Source organism: Mustela nigripes, chromosome 5 (assembly GCF_022355385.1).
Source record: "Mustela nigripes isolate SB6536 chromosome 5, MUSNIG.SB6536, whole genome shotgun sequence".
NCBI classification, from domain to species: Eukaryota; Metazoa; Chordata; class Mammalia; order Carnivora; family Mustelidae; genus Mustela; species Mustela nigripes.
Window position 1 is genome coordinate 100732100 of NC_081561.1, and position 18815 is coordinate 100750914.

An 18815-nucleotide genomic window follows, 5' to 3' on the forward strand; every position below is an offset into this window, starting at 1 on the left:
GATATTTTTATGTATAAATAAAATATCATGATGAATAACCATAAGGGAAAAATCTGTATTAATTACACAAAAGGATATGATAAAAAGTCAAAGCATACTGATATTACAAGACATCAAAACACACAAAAAGACAACAGGATAGGAGACAAGGAAAAAGAGATCCAGAAAACAATTAACAAAATGGCACTAGTTTTTATCAATATTACTTTAAATGTATATGGATCAAGTTCACCAATCAAAAGATATGGAGATGATGGTGGAATACATTTAAAAAAAAAAATCCACTGATATGCAGCTTACAAGAGACCCAACTATAGCCTTAAAGACACATACAGATTGAGAGAAGGGATGGAAAAAGTCATTTCAAGAAAATGACAACCAAAAAAAAAGCAGTGGTAACTACAGACAAAGTAGACCTTAAACTAAAAATTATAAAAAGAGACAATTGGGGCGCCTGGGTGGCTCAGTGGGTTAAAGCCTCTGCCTTTGGCTCAGGTCGTGATCCCAGGGTCCTGGGATCGAGCCCCATATCAGGCTCTCTGCTCAGTGGGGAGCCTGCTTCCCTCTCTCTCTCTCTCTCTGCCTGCCTTTCTGCCTACTCATGATCTCTCTCTGTCAAATAAATAAATAAAATCTTAAAAAAAAGATACAACAATTAAAAGTATTTATGCACCCAGGATCAGATTACCTAAATATGTAAAGTAAAAACTAAAAGAACTAAAAGAAGAAATAACGAGTAATACAATAGTAATAATAGTTGGGGAGGGGGTTTTTTTTTTTTTTAAGATTTTATTTATTTATTTGTCAGAGAGAGAGAGAGAGAGCACAAACAGGCAGAGGCAGGCAGAGACAGAGAGAAGCAGGCTTCCCACTGAGGAAGAAGCCCCATAAAGGACTCGATCCCAGGTCCCTGAGATCATGACCTGAGCCAAAGGCAGCCACTTAATTGACTGAGCCACCCAGGCTCCCCAGCTGGGGACTTTAACACCCACTTAAAACACTGGAGGTTTTATTCATTTATTATGCTGTAAGCTTATGAGTATTTGTAAATATATCTGGTTTGTCTTGCTGGAGTAGTTGTGAAATGATGGCAAGAACCACTTTTTCAGGAGTGAAGGGTAGATTAAGCTCTCGAACTTATGGTTAGCTAGCAGGGTTATCTGTCTTCAGCCAGGAGAGCGTCTCTCTCTCCAGTGACCTAAGAGTCTGTCTGGGTTTACAGGAGAAGCCTTGAAGTATTACCAAAGTCAGAGTGAGTTGGAAAGTGGTTTCTTTAATGGGCTTACATGTACTAAACAGTCACTTCATGCTGTTATCAGTATATTTAAGCCCACTGAGCCACCCAGGCACCCCCAGTGGGGACTTTAACACCCCACTCTCAACAATGAACAGATCGTCTAGACAGAAAATACAGAAAGAGATTTGAACAACACTATAGACCAAACAGGCCTAACACACGCATATCCAATAACAGCAGAATACACTTTCTTCTCAAGTGAAAATAGAACATTTTTTTAAGATAAGCCGTATTTGAGGACACGAAACAAACCTTAGCAAATCTGAGATTAAAATCATGCCAGGTATTTTCTCTAGGCACAATGGTATGAAACTCAAAATCATTAACAAAAGGAAAACTGGATAATTCACAGATACAAGGACATTAACACTTTAGAATAACCAGTAAATCAAAGCCAGAAAAGGATACTACCAGGAAAAAAAATACAGACAATATCTCAGTGAAAATGGATGTAAAATTCTCAATAAAATATTCACACACCAAATTTAGCAGCACATTAAGGAATCATTTACCATGACCAAGTGGGATTTATACCTGGGATACAAGCAAGGATAGTTCAACATTCAGAAATCAACAATGTGATACATCACATTAATAAAATGAAAGTAAAAATCATATAATCATCTCAATAGATACAGAAAAAGCATCTGTCAAAATTCAACATATGTTCATAATAAAAACTCTTAAAAAATTAGATACAGAAGAAACTTACCTCAACATAATAAAGGCCACATATAATCCCATAGCTAATACCATACTCAATAGTGAAAGGATGAAAGCTTTAGCTTTTCCTCTAAGATTTGGAACAAGACAAGGGTGACCACTCTCACCACTCCTATTTAATAGAAGTCCTATCTAGAGCAATCAGGTTTTAAAAAAAAAAGGAAATAAAAGGCATCAAAATTGGAGAGGAAAAAGCAAAACTGTCTCTATTTGAGATGACATGATTTTATATAAAAAATCATAAAGACTCAACCAAAAAGCTCTTAGAATGAATAAACAAATTTAAGAAAGTTGTAGGATACAAAAAAATTATCTACACTAACAATGAATTATCTAAGAAATAATCCCATTTACAATAATAGCAACACAATAAAATATTTTGAAATAATCTTTTTTTTTAATGTAAAAAATAATTTTTATTCAAGGATGATTAACATACAGGATTATATTAGTTTTAGGTATATCTAATGATTCAGCAATTCTATACATTACTCATCAAGGTAAGTGCTCATCAAGGTAAGAATACTCTTGATTCCGGGGCACCTGGGTGGCTCAGTGGGTTAAAGCCTCTGCCTTCCACTCAGGTCATGATCCCAGGGTCTTGGGATCAAGCCCTGCATTGGGCTCTCTGCTCAGCAGGAAGCCTGCTTCCCTTCCTCTCTCTGCCCCTGTCTCTGCCTACTTGTGATCTTTCTTTGATTTATTTATCAAATAAATAAATAAATAATCTTAAAAAAAAAATACTTTTGATTCCCTTTGCTGTTTCACCCATTCCCTGATCCACCTCTTCTCTGGCAACTGTCAGTTTGTTCTCTGTATTACTTAGGAATAAGCTTAACCAAGGAGGTGAAAGATCTCAATATAAGACATTGTCAAAAGAAATCAAAGAGGGCACAAATAAATGGGAAGAAGTAACCTGTATTCATACAGGGGGAGAATTAATATTTGTTCAAATGTCCGTATCACCCAAAACTATCTATAGATTCAATAGAATCACTATCAAATTCCAATGGCATTTCTTAAAGGAGTAGAAAAAAAATCCTAAAGTTTACATGGAACCACAAAAACAATAGCCAAAAGCCAAATAGCCAATAGCCAAAAGCCAATAGCCAAAGCACTCCTGAGAAAGAGAACAAAGCAGGAAGCATCACACTTCCTTATTTCAAGGTGTACTATAAAAAGCTATAGTAATCAAAATAGTATGGCATTGGCATAAAAACAAAGAGATCAATGGAGCACTAATGAAAGCCCAGAAATAAATCCAAGTATATACGGTCAGTTAATATTTGTCAAGGGAGCCAAAAATACTTAATGGAGAAAAGCAGTCTTTTCAATAGAAACTATAGATTCACATGTAAATGAGTAAAACTGGACCCCTATCTTACACCACTCTCAAAAATTAACAAAATGGATTAAAGACTTACACGTAAGAAGCAAAATGATGAAACTCCCAGAACATAGGAAAAAAGCTCCTTGACATGGGTCTTGGTGATGATTTTTTTTGATAGGACACAAAAGCATAAGCAAAAATATAAAATATAAATATAAACAAGTGGGACAACATCAAATTAAAAAGCTTCTGCACAGCAGAAAAAACCATCAGCAAATTAAGACACCCTACTGAATGGGAAAAAATATTTGCAGGCCATGTATCAGATAAGGTGTCATATCCAAAATATATAAGGAAATCCTACAACTCAACAGCAAAAAATAAATAAAAATTAAAAATCCAATTTAAAATGGTCAAAAGACCTGAATAGACATTTTCCAAAGGTATATGAAAGGCCAACAAGAAGATGCTCAACATCACCAGTCATTAAGGAAATGCAAATCAAAACCACAATGAGATATTATCTTCATGCCTTAAATGGCCATCATTAAAGACAAGAGATTACAAATATTGGTAAGGATGTGAATGTAAAAGGGAACCCATACACACGATTGCTGAGACTGTATGCTGGGATAGCTGCTATGGAAAACAGTATGGAGGATCCTCAAAAAACTAAAATTACATGGACTCCTGGATCTAGCAATTCCATTTTTGAAAATATATCCAAAGGAAACAAATACACTAGCTCTAAAGAATATCTGCACCCCTATGTTCACAGCAGCATTATTTCTAATAGCCAAGACATGAAAACATCCCAGTGTCCATCAATGGATGACTGGATAAAGCTATTGTGATGTATACATACATACACAATGGAATATTATTCAGCTATAAAGAATGAGGCAATCCTTCCATTTGGGACAGTATGAATGGACCTTGAAGGTAAAATAAGTCACAAAGAGACAATTACTGTATGTTCTCACTTACACGTGGAATATATAATTTTTTAAAAATCCCAGAAAAAGAGATCACACTTGGGGTTAGCAGGAGGGAAATGGGGAGGGGAGAACAGGGAATTGGAGAAATACAGTCAAAAGGTATAAACTTACAGTTATAAGGTAAATAAGTAGTAGATATGTAATATATAACATGGTGACTACAGTTAACATGCTGTATGATATACATGAAGGTTGTTAAAAGATTGAATCCTAAGAGAATCACAGGTAATAAACAAAGTTTCTTTCTCTTTTTACTGAGTCTATATAAGATGATGGATGCTTACAAAACTTATTGTGGTAATTATTTCACGATTAATGCAAACCGTTAGGTTGTACACCCTTTACTGTCAGCTATATCTCAATGTATCTGGAAAATTAAAAAAAGAATGAGGCAGATTTTATATACATGTGAGTTTATACATAAACATAGTACGTATACATATATAATAATACATAAAGAGTACCAAAATATGTTTCAGTAAAAAAACAAAAAAACATAAAAACCAGTGTGCATGGTACACTCCCATTTGTAGTTAGAGAATTAAAAAAAGCATATACATATATGAATTTGTACATGTTGAGATTTTTTTTTTTAAAGATTTTATTTATTTATTTGACAGAGAGAAATTACAAGTACACTGAGAGGCAGGCAGAGAGAGAGAGAGAGAAGGAAGCAGGCTCCCTGCTGAGCAGAGAGCCCGATGCGGGACTTGATCCCAGGACCCTGAGACCATGACCTGAGCCGAAGGCAGTGGCTTAACCCACTGAGCCACCCAGGCGCCCCAATTTTTAACAGTGCTTATTTCATGGGAAGCAGTCTACAAGGATAGCATAAAAGGGATACTAATGTTTCACTGTATATTTCTATTATTTGAATTTTTAGGCCTTTTGTAATGCTTGTATTACTTTCCAACATATAAATTATTTTAAATATTAATATAAAATTGTTGTAACAATTGTTCTCAATGAGTAGTTTTAAAGGATTTTGTAAAATGTATTCTCTGGAATGTTTTTAAATTTTCCCCTTCAATCACAGATCTCATAATTTCATTGTAAATCTTCCCCCACCAAAACTGGTAAAAAAAAAAAAAAAAAATTTATAAACAATAAAATCTAGCCAATTCCTTGAATTATTACACGATGAAAAATTATTAGGACCTCAACAAGTGCTATTTTATTTTATAAGTAGTTCCTTTTTTTCAACATTAGAAATCTTCCATTCTCCCAATATTCAATAATAGGTATGATAAGGACTTAATTCGGGGGGGAATGAATATGGTTTACCATGCTAAAAACACTTTTGGCACATAAAAGATATAAAATATGATTTATACTCATCAGGTTTCAAAAACTGAAGGAGCCTCAGAATCATTCCATTTCATTCCTCAATGAAGCAACTGAAACCTGTTGGTTAAGAGAGCTGCTCAAAGTCAGAATAGGACAAGAACAAAACTGAACTCTTGGTTTGACTTCCATCTCTCCTAATTAGCTTCATTTTTTAGAAATAATACAGAACAGGAAAGTGAGGCAAAGGCAGGCCTTCCGGATTTGAGTTTCTGAAGAGTTCAAGGGCAGAAAAATACTTAGAGCAGATACCTGGCCGTAGAGTACAAAATGGCAGGGAAAGATGTAGGAAAAGGGCCTAATATTAGATAGTTCAATTCTGGTTCTGATTAAATTAGGAAGGGTAAAAGAAGATAATGATGAATCAATTCTTACTTCTGAAAATGGCTTACAGTGGAAGACAATACTGTTTTTATCACCAAGAAACAGCTACTTGAGGGCAGCTCTAGGGTCAAGGAAATTTAAATGCCACTCTTACAGGAAAATCTATCAAAAGAAAAGGCTTGAAACTTTATTTCACAACTGTATGGTACTCAGGCTATTCAAATAATTCCCCCAAATCTTTACAAATTTCTAAAAAGGGAGAGAAAGCCTTGTTAATAGTTTATGTTTTTCTAACATGGTAATTCAGTCTGTGGCAATTCAATGTTAAAACAGAGTTGGATTTTTTTAATATATTAAGTATGTACCCTTGGTCCTTTTAATAATATGTATATGGTATTACATATATGATCTTTTCCAAAACTTAGTACATAATTTCTCATTTAATGACTAAGGATTCTTATGATAGTTACAATTCATGTTATTTGTTTCATTGGTCTTATCTATGACTAATATGCTACTGCATCCTTAGGCAGTTAGACAACCCCTAACTCTTTCTTATGAGGGGTTGGACAGAATTGGTGCCTTTACCTTCAGCCCCTACTGGAGGCCAGTCACAGGCCTAGTAGCAATGGTGCAGTTTGGCAGTCATTAAAAGAAACTGCATTTTTAAGGGCACCTGGATGGCTCAGTTGGTTAAACTCCTGCCTTCAGCTCAGGTCATGATCCTGGGGTCCTGGGATGGAGCCTCATATCCAGGCTTCTTGCTCAGTGGGGAACCTACTTCTCCCTCTCCCTCTGCTGCTCCCCCCACTTATGCTCTCTCTCTCAAATAATAAATAAAATCTTTAAAAAAAAAAAGAAAGAAAGAAACTGCATTTTGGGGGAGTCACTAATGAAGCCACTAATAAAGAACTGCTTTTTTTTTTTTTTTTTTAGTATTTATTTATTTGAGAGAGAAAGCGTGAGCAGGCAGGGGGCATAGAGGTAGAGGGAGAGAGATAATCTCCAGCCGACTCCCTGCTAAGTGCAGAGTATGTAGGGCTCCATCTCACAACCCTGAGATCATGACCTAAGCCAAAAACAAGAGCTGGATGCTTAATCGACTGAGCCACCCTGGCACTCCAGAACTGCTTACGTTAAATCAGCGATTCTCAAACGGTGGTACAAGGGTCACCTCAAGGTCCCTTAGACACCTTCAGGAGTCTGAAAGTTCAGAACACTTTTATAATGCAGTATTATTTCTATTTTCAGTCATTGTCATGAATATAAAGTGGAATTTTCCAAAGACTATGATATTATATAAAGAAAAGTGTCAACATCCAGAAAATCTGCCTAACACAATGAACAAGTACAAAAGTGATGTACACAGTACAAAAAGTTCCTTGATTACGGCTTCAGATATCACACTGCAAAAAACCTAATAAGAAATAAATACCACTGGGGCACCTGGGTGGCTCAGTGGATTAAAGCCTCTGCTTTCGGCTCAGTCATGATCCCAGGGTCCTGGGATCAAGCCCTGCATTGGGCTCTCTGCTCGGCGGGGAGCCTGCTTCCCCCTCTCTCCCTGCCTGCCTCACTGCCTGCCTCTCTGCCTACTTGTGATCTCTGTCTGTCAAATAAATAATAAATAAAATCTTTAAAAAAAAAAAAAGAAAGAAAGAAAGAAATACCACTTACTAAGTTTTGATGTAGTATTAAAGAGGCATATCTAGTTATCTGGAAAGTCTATTAAAATATTCTTCCATTTCTGACTCCTATAGACATCTGTGTAAGGCTGCATTTTTAAAATATTTATTAACCACAGTAACATATTGCAACAGATTGAATGCAGAAATACCTCTAAGTACCCAGCTGTCCTCTATTAAGACTGATATTAAAGAAATTTGCAAATATATAGAACGATGCCACTCTTCTCCCAATTTATTTCTGGTTTAGAAAATATTTTTCTTGAAAAAATTTCATGATAACATAAAGGAGTTATTATTTTTAGGTAAATTAAGAAATATTTTTCAAAGTTCTGTTTTTCTTCCTGAAATGGTAAATATCAACAGACCTACCCACATAAACAAAAGCTCCTAGGCAGGGTGGAGGGGTCTGCAATAATTTTTAAACATTTAACAGGTCTTAAGACCACAAACTTTGGGAATCACTGAATTATAGAACTAAAAATGTTTTTTGCTGTAAAAGTTAGCACACCTTACATTTTTTTGCAGCTTTATACTTTGTCATAATTTTATTTAAATATTAAAATGCATGTAACTATTAATATTAAATAAACATATTAAAATGAGGCTGCTACTACGACAAAACTCTATTCAATAAATTTATTGACGTAATCAAAATAACAGTACAAAAACAACTATAAGTAAAGAAATATGTATTCTGATTTAGCTGCCTACCCCTAGTATAGAATTCAACAAATATAACCTCATCAAGTAGTTCTTCATCCCTGGTGTCCAGTCCAGGATGGGCAGACCACATCACACAAGAGAAAAACAGCAGTCATGGGTGCTTTTCTCCATTCATAACTTGGGCTGCTTGTTTCAGTAATCATGTATCCATTTCTGACTACCTGCTCTTAAATCACAGAGACACTGCATTCACTCAGTTCCATCAACCTACCAACTAAGCCTGCACCCAACTTAGAGGTTAATATTCAGAGGGAAGTTTTTTCACAGCTAAATTATTTACAGGTAACCTTGAAAACTGCTTTCTGTCCCTCCCCTAAGAAGAAAAGGTAACTCAAAAAGGGAGTAAGAGAGTAGCCTGATATCCTTCCTGGAATGAGGCAATCTGTAAACTAACAAAGCTGCTCCAAGTTTCAGCTTAAGGACAGACTCAAAAGAAAAAGCTACACCAAATGAAACATAGAAAAAACACGATTCTTAAGAAAGAGTGGCACAGAACTAAAAGAAAGCACTACTAATATTTCACTGCAATTTTAAGGGATACTCAGGACTGTCCTGGTTTTCAGTTAATGTGCAAAATGAAACACTGCAATTACGCTTCTAGTTTTCTTTTTTATTTCTCCTTTGCCTAATAAATGGTAGTGACTATAACCTACTGAGTTTGAAGAAAAAAGATCAACTTAGTGTTGGATAAAGTAAGAAAATTGAGTAAATGAATGAGACACAAAAACAAAAGCTGAATTTCACACTGAATTAAGAAACTCAATGGTAAATATTTCAAATTCTGGGTTGATTACTGAGATTATGAAAGATAAAATTAGACATAATGGACCAAAGGCTTTAGGAAGTATGAAAAGGTAAGCTAGAAAGTTACGCTCAGGTGGGTTGCCGAGGCTCCTCCATTCAGAAGAGAGGTAGTATATAATGTGACAGCTGAAATGAGATTGATTTGAGAAAAGGAGGTTCGTAATAACATATTAAATGTCAATTCTAATAAAACCTCAAACACAACAGAAATGAAGTAGTTTAGATCTCCCAACCAAACTCTGAGGCTTATAGCTAATTAACTCAACACTCCTAAAATCTGAGAGTAAACTTCTAAAAAAAGTTACTCCTTCATGTACATAAAACATTTATAACCCCTTGTGAAAATAATTATTACCAAAAAAATAATTGAAATTTGAAAATACAAGTTCAAACATAATTTTCTCATCGAGAAAGACCTGAGATTATTTACAACTATTCTAAAGAAAATAAAATATTTATGTATAATCTAACAAAACCTGTATGGGTCTATATCCTAAGAATGACAAATTGATGATGGAAGAAATGAAAGACGACCTAAATAAATGGAAGAATATACTGTGTTCGAGAATAGGAAGGTTCAACACATCAATTCTCCACAAATGATCCTTTCTTTTTTTTTAAAGATTTTATTTATTTATTTTACAGAGAGAGAGAGATCACAAGTAGGCAGAGAGAGAAGGGAAAGCAGATTCCCTACTGAGCAGAGAGTCCGATGCCGGGCTCGATCCCAGGACCCTGAGATCACGACCCAAGCCAAAAACAGCGGCTTAACCCACTGAGCCACCCAGGCGCCCCCACAAATGATCCATTTTTAATGCATGACCCATTAAAATCCCAGGAAAGTGTTTGTAGACAAAGACAAGCTTATCCTAAAGTTTATATGGAAAGGCAGAGGACCCAGATTAGTTAAAATAGCCAAACTTTTAAAAATAAAGCATAATGAGACAAATCAATCTACCTAATGTAAACCTCATTATTTTGCCTATAATGAAGAAGGTGTGGTATTGTCAGAGGGACAGACACACAGATCAACAGAAAAGACTAAAGAATCCAGAAATAGACCAATAAAAATATGCCCAACTGATTTTTGAAAAAGATGCCAAATTCAAAAGAAGGATACCTTTTCAACAAATGGTTACTGGAGTAACTGGGCACCACAGGTGAAAACAAAACAAGAACAAACAAACAAACAAACAAAACCCAGCCAAATAAAAACACCTCAACCTGAATCTCACATATGATACAAAATTAACTCAAAATGGACATGAAAGTAAAACACAAAACCATAAGACCTTTGGATAAAAGTACAGTAGAAAATCTCGGGGGCTACAGCCAAAGGGTGATAGAAATAGACAAGAATTCTGAGACTTTATCCAAAGCACAATCCATAAAAGAAAAATCTGATAAACTAGATTACATCAAAATTTAAAACTTTCCCTCTGAAAGCCCCTGTGATAAAAATGAAAAGACAACTACAGACTGGGAGAAAATATCTGCAAACCACATATCTGACAAAGGACTTGTAATTAGAATATATAAAGAACTTAAAAAATTAGTAACTACACCAACAAGCCAATTAGGAAATGGGCCAAAAAAAATTTTTTTTAAAGGAACATGAACAGAATCTACAGATGGCAAATAAGCACACAAAAAGATATACATCATTAGCCATTAGGAATGATACAAATTAAAACCATGAGATAGCACTAAACACCTATCAGAATGGCTACAATATAAAAGTAGTAACATCAAAAGCTGGCAAGGATGTGGAGATACTGGATCAATTATACATTGCTAGTAGAAATGTAAAATAGCACTGCCACTCTAGAAAGAGAATGGTTGGGGCGCCTGGGTGGTTCAGCGGGTTAAGCCTCTGCCTCCAGCTCAGGTCAGTCTCAGGGTCCTGGGATCAAGCCCCATGGGGCTCTCTGCTCAGCAGGGAGCCTGCTTCCCCCTCTCTCTGCCTACTTGTGATCTCTCTGTGTCAAATAAATAAATAAGATCTTTAAAGAAAAAAAAGAAGGAAAGAAAGAGAACGGTGTTTCTTAAAAAAACAAAAATGCATTTATCATCCAACCCATCAAGCACTTTTAAACATATATCCCAGAAAAATGAATATATATGTTCAGACCAAAAACTGTGTATGAATGATCATAGCAGCATTATTAGTTAATAGCTAAAAACTGGAAAACAACCCTGATGTCCTTCAATGGGATGTACCATAACACTCCATGATATATCCATACCATAGCATACTATTCAGGAATTAAAAAGGAACACACTATTGATATATACAACTTCGATGGAGCTCAAGGAAAAAAAAATGAAATCTATTCATCTCAAAAGGTTAAATACTACATGATTCCACTTATATAACGTTCTTAAAATGAAAAAATTATACAAATAGTGAACAGATTAGTGGATGCCACAGGTGAGAGAGAAGGCAGTTGTGCCTATAAAAGCTGGTAACTCGGGATCCTTGTGATAGAACTGTTCTGCATCTTGATTCTGGATGTTGTCCACATAAATTTTTCTACACGTGTGATAAAACTGCATAGAACTAAACACATACACACATGCAAACACAAATGAAGGCTCGTAAAACCAGTGAAACCTGAGTAAAGTTCATGGATTGAATCATTATATCAAAAACAATTTCCTGGTTGCAGTATTATATTGCAGTTATGCAGGATGTTACCACTGCAGAAACTGAATGAAGCATATAGGGGATCTCTACATATAATTTTCATACAACAGCATTTGAATCTATAATTAACTCAAAATAAAAAGTTAAAAACACTTTTTTTTACACCCAATAAGAAAAAAAAAAAAAGAATTGAGGACACTATTCAGTTACCAACTATTTCAAAGACTTTACTACAGATGATTTTCTTGCTAAGTGAGCAGCTAAATAATCAACTTCATCTATTACTAAGAATCCAAAGACTTCTGTATTTCCTCTTTCTTTTTTCTCCTCTTCCCCTCAACACTCATAAACCTCCTTCATAATTGGCTGTAAGAGAGAACCACAGTATATGTGTGTGTGTGTGTAGATTGCGACACCATGTTCTCTCTAGTTTTATACATACACAGAGGTATTTTCTTCTTTAAAATCATTATTAGCATTCTGTGCTCGTGGTTCCCAATTTTAAATATCCATGGTATGGAACATTTTCTATTTCCCCTTTAAAAATAATTGAAATGGGGTGCTTGGGTGGCTCAGTCATTAAGCATCTGCCTTCAGCTCAGGTCATGATCCCAGCATCCCTCAGGCTCCCTGCTCAGTAGGAAGCCTGCTTCTCCCTTTGCCTGCTGTTCCCTCTGCTTGTCTTCCCTCTCTCGCTATCTCTGTCATAAATAAATAAAATCCTTAAAAAACAACAACAAAAAATAGAAATAAAATAAAAATTAAAAATAAAAATTAATTAAAATGTTTTGTTTTTTGTGACAATAATTACTTTCAGATCCTATCCCCACTCCACCTCAAGGTAAGTAGCCCTTTAAAAAAAAAAAAGTTTCCATATGCCTGCTCTGCAGTTTGGGTTGATTACTGGTAAAGCCTACACGATAGGGTACCTTCTGTGCACTGAAACAGAAAAATGATTGTTAATTATATAGAGTAAGTTAGCTACTTTCTCTAACCATTGATGTACACAGTATTAGCAAGCCACTGCCCCTGGGCTTAGCACTGGTGTACTAAACATGGTATCCTATACAAAGAAGCACTATAACATACCAATTAAAAACACCTAATTAATACATTGCAGAAAGTTAATTTATTTGTAGTTCTGACTTGCACTTGTTCAGAGAGCTCTCACAGCAGGCATTATTCCTATACTTTTCCTCAGCTTTGCTTTCCAAACTACTCATTGATTTTCATAAGCACTGACTCAGGGCTTTGGTTTAATATACATATGTACACACATATATCTATATAGATACACTGTATATGTATTTAGTTTTATGCAATTTTACCACCTGTATGGGATATGTATATATACATACATACACACACACACACACACACACACACACACACACACAAGTATAAGGTAGCATCTAATACAAATTCTTTGTGCAAATATCATGGGGTAGTACTCTTTTTTTCAACCTGTTCCAAGAAAAATACCTTTTTAAAAACTCTGCTATATTCTCAGACTACTGACTCTTCTTATACCTACCTCTCATCTTAGTTTCTATCTAGGGGAATAAGGGTAAGCCCTGCCCCCCAAAAGTCTTACAAATGTTCAAAGAAATAAAAACAAAGAATTTTTTATGCGACATTTCTTATACAATGCCCCCAAATGTCAGTTTTATAAACTACAGCTATTAGTGTATCATTTTCAATTTTAGAGAAACAATCAGATAATCAAATAATGTATTTCCCCAAAATGACTAAGATTCATGGAATTAAACATTCATTCATTAACAGGTGGCCCATTAACGGGTAAATTTTTTGTATCCTGCTCTTAAGTACACAATTTTAATTTTTTCCTAATCTCTTACTCAAAGATAATTTTACAAATATTAAAAGAAATAGTTTTCATTTCCAAACATACACTGAACTACAATAAGCAAACTTAACAGAGCACATTAAATACCCAATGAAAAACCAACACAAAACAGTACAATTAGAGGCTGTATTAGTTTTACCTTAATTCTTCTCTCGGTGTCATCTAATTTTAACTCTGCTGAAACTAGTTTCTTTGCCAAATCATCTCGCTCAGGTAGGTGTCTAGCTTCAGAGATCTTTTTCAGTTTCTGTAAGGAAAATTTTGTCCTAAATAGTTCACCTTCTGTATCTTTCACCCTTTTTTCAGTTGCCCGTTCTTTCTCTTGAGATTTTCTTAAGCGTTCTTTGAGTGCTGTAATCTCATTGTTATGACGAGCAATAAGTTGTGAGATTTCATTTTCTGTATCTTCAAACTTATTCAGGGCTTTCTCCTGTCTGTACTGAAGCCTTTTCAAAGCCTTATTTTCTTTTAGCAGCTCAGCTAACTTGACCTGGAGTTCAGTTACTTCATTCTGCAATTCATTGATTTTTAGCAGTCTTGCAGAAAGAACCCGTTTTGTAACAAGATCAGTATCTTTCCGGAGTGGCTCCCTATTGAGGCTCTGGGAGCGAAATCCCACTCGGACTCCCTTTCTGTTTGGTGGACCCTTAGGGCTTGGCTTCCTAGGGGCTAAAAAAGAAACAGTAATGATGTAAAGTGAAAGCTGTACTAATGTAATATTACTTATTCATTCTAATATAAATGAATCTATAACATTCTTTAGTTTCTTCCTTAAAAAATGATCCTACAATATTTAAGTATCAGGTTTTATTTAGAGGTCTCAGTATGTTTTTATTAAGACAGGTCCAGAATCTTTTCTTAAGAAAGGTTAGGAACATTCTGACTTATCAAAATGATACCCTAATGGTTTATAGGAAATTATTTTTACATTGCTTTAAAAAATAACAGCACCAGGCTTTACCATTTTTAACCTTATAGATAAGATAGCAAGCCAGAATTCAAGCACAAGCATTAGCATGGGGTGTAATAATAAACACTGGAAAAATACTGTGATATTAAAGTAATTTATGCCAAGATATTTGGGATTATAATTTGGAATGTGAAACGTATGTTTTCTCTAAATTAATTAGAACTCTTTTTCTTTATTTAGGGAAACAAGACAATACCACATTGTACAGCGATAAGATCTGGGTTTGGGACTTTGATTTACCACTTAATAGCTCCTTGGGCAATTCAGCTAAACCTTTCCAGGTCTATTTTCCCCACCCATATAATGAGCATACCACCACCTATATAACTAGATTGTGTGAGGATTAAACAAAGAATGCATGTAAAACAGGAAGTTCTACACACATATTCTCTGTCAGTAATAAGAACTTAATCCCATTTATCAGTGACTGAAAATGAAAAACGCTTTTAGCAGTACAGATGTTGCTGCATTATTTCAAATGCTTGCTCAGGGGCTTTTTGTGGGAGGTTCAAATCAAAAACATTTGAAGAAATTTGAGAACAAGATAAAAACAAAAACCTACACCCTAAAAAATATAGGCATATGAAATCTTTAAATTGTACATATTAAATAACAACATTTCACAAGACTGTGGAATGCCATTATTTTTACTAAAAGTTCATTAAACTTGGGCCCCAATACACAAAGCACCTGCCCTTTAAAAAGAGACATCTGGAAGTCTGCCACAGTTGAGAATAATGAACTTTAATCTCCAAGGTGACTGCTTTTTTTTCCAAGAAGGAAATGCATTCCAGAGGGGGAAAAAAAGAAAAACTAGAAAATCCAACCCTTCCTTATCCTCCCTCCAGCTGTGGACACCTTGATTCCATTATGTAAACAAGTAAAGAGTAACAGGTAATATTTACAGTTTACATTACAAAAGTTCATTTAAAAAATGGACAACTCTAAAGAATGTGTTTTGACTGTGTACTGATTTGGGATTTCAGTTCTATAATTGTTTGAATACACAAAAGGAAGCGGTAATACTAAGCAATGGGGAAAAGCCTACAACTTTGAACTACACTTTCCAATAATAGTAGTAGTCACTAGCCACATGTGGCTTGAGAGATTCGAAATGTGGACAATCCAAACTGAGATATGCCATAACTGAAATACATACTAAATTTCAAACACTTGTTCAAAAAAATGCATAATGTTTTAAACACAGTGTTTTATATTAACTACATTTTAAGAAGATAATATTTTGAATATTTTGGATCAAATAAAATATACTATTAAAATTAATTATACCTATTTTTCTTTTTTTTTTTTTAAGATTTTATTTATTTATTCGACAGAGAGAGAGATCACAAGTAGGCATAGAGGCATGCAGAGAGAGAGAGGGAAGCAGGCTCCCTGTAGAGCAGAGAGCCTGATGTGGGCCCCGATCCCAAGACCCTGGGACCATGACCTGAGCCAAAGGCAGAGGCCTTAACCCACTGAGCCACCCAGACGCCCCTATTTTTCTTTTTTTAACGTGGTTATCAGACAATATAAAATTACATGTGTGGCTTGTGTTTGTGACTTGCATTATATTTCCCCTGGATGGCACTGCTCCAATTTTAAATTGGGGCATCCATCATTTCAATTTTCTTTCCTTCCCAACATACTGAGTTAACAGTTTTGGTATCCATATACTTTTAGAGAATATGTATTCAATTCTTGGAATGACAGAAACTTTACACATACAAATGATTATACATAAAGACAAATGTTAATTATTCCAAATCTCTGATTTTTATGTATAAAATTATATTTCTCAGCAAACAAAATTACAAATTACAAAATACAAATAGAAACTTATTTTATTTGAAAAGTTAAAGCCTATATAAGAATCAGGATAGAATTTCCCACTAATACCTTACTTCGATTGTTCAGTCAGACAGGAAGGGCTTCCAAAACCAAATTTTTCACATCCTAAAAATCTGAACATTTATTTTTAGCATATTCTATTAGCATGACTACAAACTGATCATAAAAAGTACACTTAACCTGAACTCAAAAAGATTTCCTAGGTGCCATTTACTTTTTTATTTTCATTTTTAAAACTATCAAGATGAAATACAGTACTAGTAAGAGTGAGAAAAGATGACTGACTATCATGTGTATCACTCTTCATCTAATTCTTGTTAAGTCACTATGAAAAAGAGGGTGAAAAAATACTGCTTTGTTTCTACCTTCGGGTGATAAAAATAAAATATGACTCCTTTAAAAAACAAATAGTAAAGATGAATTATGCATCTATAAAAGACTTAAGATGCTTATACTACTGACAAAACATGAAATATAATAAATACATAACATGTAATACATAAACATGTATAAATGAAACTATTAAATTTTATTGTGCATATAATTTTTGATAAAGCAACAATTTTATTTTTACAATATTTAATATGCTGAAAATTAAAAAGGAAGAATATGGTATCAAACATGCAAATACATGAATTTAAGTGTTTAAGATGCTACTTTAATAACATTTGTTCTGTCCTTAGTTTACTGTACACTGGTGGTTGCCAGGCTAACAAGAAACTAATTCAGTGTTTAAGAAAACACTAAAGTATTTAACTATAGCTGGTATGGTCCTGTTGATTGATCTAAAGGTAGACAAATTACCACAGATTTTAATTCAGAATACAAAACAAGCAAGTCAGATTGAAGATTAATAACTGAAATTTTCTGGGTGATGTTGGAAATGTTTTTCAAAGCTTTTTCTCAATTATTTTCCTTAATAATGTAAGGTTTAAGAATTTCTGACTCCTTAATTAGGTGGCCTCCTAAACTGCTTCTGGGGAAGTGTTGAAAAATTAAAGTACTCCTACCAATAATACCAATAATTCCTCAAATATGTACATTATTTCTTAGGAACAAGAAAGCATTTTCTAAGGTTCAACCCTACGGTCTGTTTTTTCTTAATTAGATAGCAAAAGTTTAGTATCAGATCATGCATTCAACCACAAAATCAAAACAAGAGGCTCTCACTGAGCCAGATTTGGAGCAAAAGACCAAAAACCCTGAGCACTGTATAGGCAAAAGAAAGAAAAAGAAAAAGCACCCAATTGTTATAAGAACAGAGGACATCTCTGGGAAGTTAGATCAGGTGTCCACGAAAGGGCTGCTTTCAAAAGTAACACATTCTTTGCAGATTTTTTTAAAGCAAATATTACTTTGCAAAGTAAAAATTTATAAAGGCAAATTTAACTACACCTCTGCTTAAATCTGTTCAATAGCCAATTATTTCCTGAAAAAGAGAGCCAATATATTATTATAGGTTTCAAGGTCCCGTTTTCCTTTTCGGCTTCCAATTTTACCCCTCCCTGCCTTGCAATCTAAACTCTATATAAGCAGGATGCCTGGGTGGCTCAGTTATTAAGAGTCTGCCTTCGGCTCAGGCCCTGATCCCAGGCTCTTGGAATCAAGCCCCACATCAGGCTCCCTGCTCAGCAGGAAGCCTGCTTCTCCCTCTCTCACTCCCCCTACTTGTGTTCTCTCTTTCTCTCTCTCTCTCTCCCTCTGTGTCAAATAAATAAATAAAATCTTTTTTAAAAAACCTCTATATAAGCATTCTAACCTAGTGCTGCGTTCATCAATGTATACTGTAATTACCTCATTTACCTTAGCTTAATTTTCTATGGTGTATTTTTCTACAGTGGTCCTTAGATATTTTGTTACTAAGTACATCTGGGGCTTTTTGACCAAAAATTCATTAAGATGAAGAGGAGATTTCTAGAACACTGCCTTGTCAAATATGTATTAATATGTAGATCCAAACTAGGAAAATTTTAATAAAACAAATCATTTCTAATAATTAATCTTGTTTCCATTATAACATAATTTTACAGAAAACCAAGTCGTAGTCCCAAGTCCCAAATTCCATTTCTAGATTTAATTTGAGCTTTTGCAGTAAGCACTGTGTATCCTAGAGGAAGTAGTTTTATAAAAATGTCCCTTAACTACCTTTTAGCAATGTCTTTTGCTGCTTTTTAGAGGTGAAGATTTAAAAAGGAATAAACATTTGCTGACTTTTTTTTTTTGCCTTTACAGTACCTCAAAGACATTCA

The 18815-nt window shown here is 34.6% G+C and overlaps 1 protein-coding gene across 1 annotated transcript in view; it reads right to left on the minus strand.

The window, feature by feature from the left end:
* Positions 1–18815, minus strand: part of LCA5 (lebercilin LCA5) — a 60841-nt gene that overhangs the window by 24017 nt on the left and 18009 nt on the right. Inside the window, exon 3 of the mRNA XM_059399207.1 lies at positions 13885–14414. Within this exon, the coding sequence (XP_059255190.1) occupies positions 13885–14414 (530 nt within the window). The remainder of the gene's footprint in view (positions 1–13884; positions 14415–18815) is intronic.